Source organism: Anopheles nili, unplaced genomic scaffold, assembly GCF_943737925.1.
Source record: "Anopheles nili unplaced genomic scaffold, idAnoNiliSN_F5_01 scaffold_130, whole genome shotgun sequence".
Classification (NCBI taxonomy): domain Eukaryota; kingdom Metazoa; phylum Arthropoda; class Insecta; order Diptera; family Culicidae; genus Anopheles; species Anopheles nili.
Genome location: NW_026525531.1, coordinates 39,871 through 44,870, shown reverse-complemented (window position 1 = coordinate 44,870; position 5,000 = coordinate 39,871). Strand labels below are relative to the sequence as shown.

Here is a 5,000-nt window from a genome sequence, read left to right as displayed (position 1 = left end):
AAAATAAAAATAAAAATAAAAATACAAATAAAAATAAAAATACAAATAAAAATAAAAATAAAAATAAAAATAAAAATAAAAATAAAAATAAAAATAAAAATAAAAATAAAAATAAAAATAAAAATAAAAATAAAAATAAAAATAAAAATAAAAATAAAAATAAAAAAAAATAAAAATAAAAATAAAAATAAAAATAAAAATAAAAATAAAAATAAAAATAAAAATAAAAATAAAAATAAAAATAAAAATAAAAATAAAAATAATAATAAATAATAATAATAATAATAATAATAATAATAATAATAATAATAATAATAATAATAATAATAATAATAATAATAATGATAATAATAATAAATAATAAATAATAATTAAAAAAAATAAATGAATAAAAGAGAGTGGTCGTGTTAGGATGAGGAATGGAATGGAAAGCTAGAATCGATAGCATCAATAATTGTATGACGAAAGTTTGACAGAGAAGTGTTAAAGCCAAAGTGTTCATAGTTTTCATTAAAGCTACGAAGACAGCACAGATAAGGGTCAAATGAACCAAAGCGAGTACGACGTGTCGGAATCGCAAGGAGGGAACGAGGACGCAAGGAATGACAAGGAATATATTACATGTGACCCTACAGAGCATTCATTTTATATTAGCGAAACAATGAAAAAAAATCTGTTACTAAAATTTATTAAGATATGAATAATTCACCTTCAACCTTCAACCTTTCACCAGAAATCACCTTCAACAGTTGATTTTATTTCGCAAAAAACATTCTTGTTCCACTCTTTCAAACAATGTTTATTGTAATTTCCAATTTCCGTTTGAATCTCATCCGAATGTTTTGATATAGAATAACAGCGCATTCGGCTACACATGGATGGTTATAATTACTTCTTGGCTTCCTTGACATAATAACATTAACAGCTTGAATGAGTGTCTTTACTACAGTGGAGTTAGCAACAGAGAGCAATAAAAATGGGAAACGTGTTTCATAGTATAGCTCTAAGAGAAAAAATTAAGGAAACAAATGTATGACAGTGACAATTTACGGCTGTTTAAAATTAAAAGAGGATATACTCAATCCAAAATATAAGCAAATCGAGCCCAAACCCAAATAGCAATGATATGATAATTGTATTAAAGCAAGTCATGTCAACACGATGCAGTTTTTCTATATAGAGATTACAACAATATGTTATACATTACTGGAGAACTATTGTTGACCAGGCCATGTCCCGACAACATGCTCTTTCATGAGCAGGCCTTTTAAAAAGAGAGAGAGAGAGAGAGACAGAGAGACAAAAGAGAGAGATAGAGAGTGAGGAGTTATACACAAATGTTCATTGTAATACATTCGTCGGTTTAATGGTTTAAATTATTTATTTTATTCATATAGGTAAAATTTCCCAACCTTTGGAGTCGATTTTGACGCTGACTGCTGACACTGCTGGTACTTCGTTATCCACAGAGGATTTTTCAGGCCTTACAGTTTCTACAGCAGCAATAGCCGCAGATGTGTCGCTTGAGGTAACCAACTCTAACCAATCTTTATCAACTCAAAGCAACGTACAACAGCCAACGTCCAACTCAAAATTGGCTAAAATCGTACATAAAATGGACAACATCACCAGGCCCACCTTGTTGGATACGATTCATTCGTACAAAGAGTCAATCAACCCGATACCGATGCTAACTCAGACACAACAAACTACATCTAGTAGCAATGAACTTTTGGAAAGTTCGAGCTCCCTCTTAAGCGAATCTCGTGATTCAGCTACAATAGCAAGCTTACAACGCCATCGAACAATCAATTCGATGAATCTAAATCCCACAACTCCGGCAATGGTTGTGAAGCCAATCGGAGAACATCGCAAGTTACTTAAAAGCACGGGACCCATTTTGAACTACGTTTTTGATCACCATCCTCCATACTACAAATCTCACTATTACAACACGCGGTAGGTATTTTTTTTAAAATAAAATAGTCTTCCTATTACGTATAAATTGACAATGCTTTGTACATAAAAATATGCAAGCTATTTAAAGCTTATATAATTATTGTGAACTAGTATACGAATTTATTGTATGGTTGAGCAATGTATGCAATTCGAGAATTTAAACTTTTTCAAATCTTTAATCTCATATTCATCATCTATTACAAAAATATATGCTAAAATTAACAAAACTTCAATGAAGGCATATTTCATGTATTGCATTAGCTAAATGCATTCCTGTAGCACATAATCCGTCGTGAAACACATTATTATACAATTATAACAGAAATCATGTGATGGTACTCATAAATAATTTGATTAGCTCAACTACTGTGACGCAAAATCCACGTTAAAACTACTCTGGACAGCCTGTCTTGGTTTTCTTAGATTGTTTGTTCCTATTCTCGTGATTCATGTGATTTTTCCAAACTTCTTGCAACTATCTATGGTATAGAAAAACACCTGAGTTGCGTAGAAAACCTAAGCAGCTGTTTCCTGACGCTTGATGCATAATATAACCCGCAGTCCGACTGGAAAAGCCAAGCAACTTCGAGCACATAACAAGAGTTCACGTAGATTTCGTCTTCAAATGGGTTCTACGTGACATCATTACTAGCAAAGAGTGAAGAAACTGTTCTGCTGTACACCTTCATTCGCTCATGGGCTTTTCTATACGGTCAGAGCAGAACATGTCTGAACTTAACTGTGCCGGAGAAATGTTCTAGCAACAGCTTAGTGCGCAACAACACTTCATTACGCTGCAGAACCGTTCCGTTAATATTCCTGAAGCATACCAATATCTTTAATTTTGACGCAGTTACTTTCCCGGTAGCGCTGTAATACGCGCACAACGAAAAACATTCCACAAATGAAATACACACCGGCGTCGACTTCAAGTTGATTATTTTTTATTATTCATAAACCTTTTCTGCATTCTAAAAATATAATGACACACAAAACATTTTACCAAATTATGTCTTGAATATTACCCATCAGAGAATGCATGGATAGATGTTTATCAACATATTTGTCAGTAAACATCCTAAATATGTTTCTTTAATATTTTGAATTAAACTACCATGTTCAAACACACACGTAGATATTTTTATTCACCTTTTTAGATCAATCGCCCCTCAAATTCTCTCTTTTATTGTAAAATCGTCATATCGATCAAGTCAGGTTGATAAATCGATTAAAAATATTTTTCTATTTTGATTACGTAGCCTCCACTCTCTCTGTAAAGGTTGCGCTGTATTTAAACGATCATGAGGAATTCCTGTTGCTTGTTGATCTTAGAAAGTGATTCGGAATCGGTACACAACCGCTATACAAAGTATATGGTTATAAGTTAAAAAAGTTACTCGATTCATAACGTTAAAGTTTCGCTTCACAATCAGAACCAAGCCGAAACAAGTTGATACTACTAAGCAACTAAATAAATATTTGGTATTGCTAGCTAGCAATCATCCCTACCATCCCTATTTCTATCTTAATTGGTCTCCCCTTGTCAGGCAACGGAAGAAGGGATAGAGCAAATCTAAAATTTTCAAACGCTGATGCTTACGATCTTTAAATAGGCGACGAACTTTACTTGCAATGACTGTAGAACATTTATAACCTTAGGAAAGCTACTTTGCATATCAGAACTAATTATTGTATGATATATATTTTGCTCTTGCTAATCCTGTTAAACGGTCAGCACGGTCTTCAGACAGTTTTGCAGACAATTAAAATAAAAATATTGTTATATCACCGGTTTAGTATCCACTTATCCATGCATCCATCGACTATAGGATGACATTATCCATTTGCAATATGAACAAGCAAACAAACACTATAGTGTTGCAATAGAATGAATAAATTTAAAGCCTAATCAATTTATCCCATCCTTTACATCTTATACTCCTTCTCAAATGGTGCAGCAACCGTTGTTAGGTCAGGGTCTGGCTTGTTAAGGCTTTCTATGGCATAAAATCTTTCACGTAGTTCGATAGTCAGTCCTGCTAACGGAAATTTCGTTCTCATCGTTTAACTGTAGCGTAATATGAGTAGCTTAAAATTTTGACTAAGCTTCCCACTAACTTTACACTAAAAGGGAACGATAAAGTAGCAACTTACATTTTGTTTTGATGAATTATGATTGATTCTAAAACATAGATCCTTTTTACATGTAGCGTTACTTACGTGCTCTTGTTTTACCTAGTACTTTTACATGAATAATATTCAATAATGTTACATGTTCAATAAAGGCACTGCTATGTAATGATGCTGACATGCCATTCAAGAGGCAATTTGATTTCAGCGATTTGGAAAACCTTCGGTGGCTTTTTTTGTAAAATAAATTGGATGTTTTATCCCTGCCAGTATTGCTCAAGGGAACCATCGCATAGTAACTGATTGTTGATGCAGATTAAACCTAATAAATGCTTTCAAATAAAATTAATCAAATAAGCTATATTATCAACCAACAACAACTCGTGAGAGCGACTCGGTCGTTATTTTATCAAGGAAAGTTATTTCATCTTAAGAGCAAAATGGTCCGAAGGAACGAAGCAAAAATTATCACACATCTGCTTACTGCTATTGCGTTATGTAAACCAAATCAATCCAAACCAAAAAGCACGATAAAAATGGCAGAAAATTAGGATAATTGGGTTTGTCATCGACTTAAAAATTGGATTGCCAAAAATTCCGTAAACGTGATTGGAATAATGAAAGTTCAATTAGAAAACAATTTTTTTTGCTGCAGTTTTTAACTTGCACAGAATATATACATAAAACAACTCAGAAACGATCGAAAAAATGTCTTTCAATACTATTTCCCTTCGCATTAAATCACATATTTTGATGTAGAAGATATATGGAAGATAGTTTTTTTATCGTCAAACTTCTGTAATACGATTATGAATACATAGCGAGAATATAAAATACATCTAAAAAAACGGATTCATCGTGTCGTTTCACCTAGCCAAGCATTGAATTTACGTATCTTGGCATTTGTCGCT

At 32.4% G+C, this 5,000-nt stretch overlaps 1 protein-coding gene across 1 annotated transcript in view; it reads left to right on the top strand.

Moving 5' to 3' along the window:
- Positions 1-5,000, top strand: part of LOC128730042 (uncharacterized) — a 40,528-nt gene that overhangs the window by 3,862 nt on the left and 31,666 nt on the right. Inside the window, exon 2 of the mRNA XM_053823118.1 lies at positions 1,398-1,959. Coding sequence (XP_053679093.1) covers positions 1,398-1,959 — 562 coding nt within the window. The remainder of the gene's footprint in view (positions 1-1,397; positions 1,960-5,000) is intronic.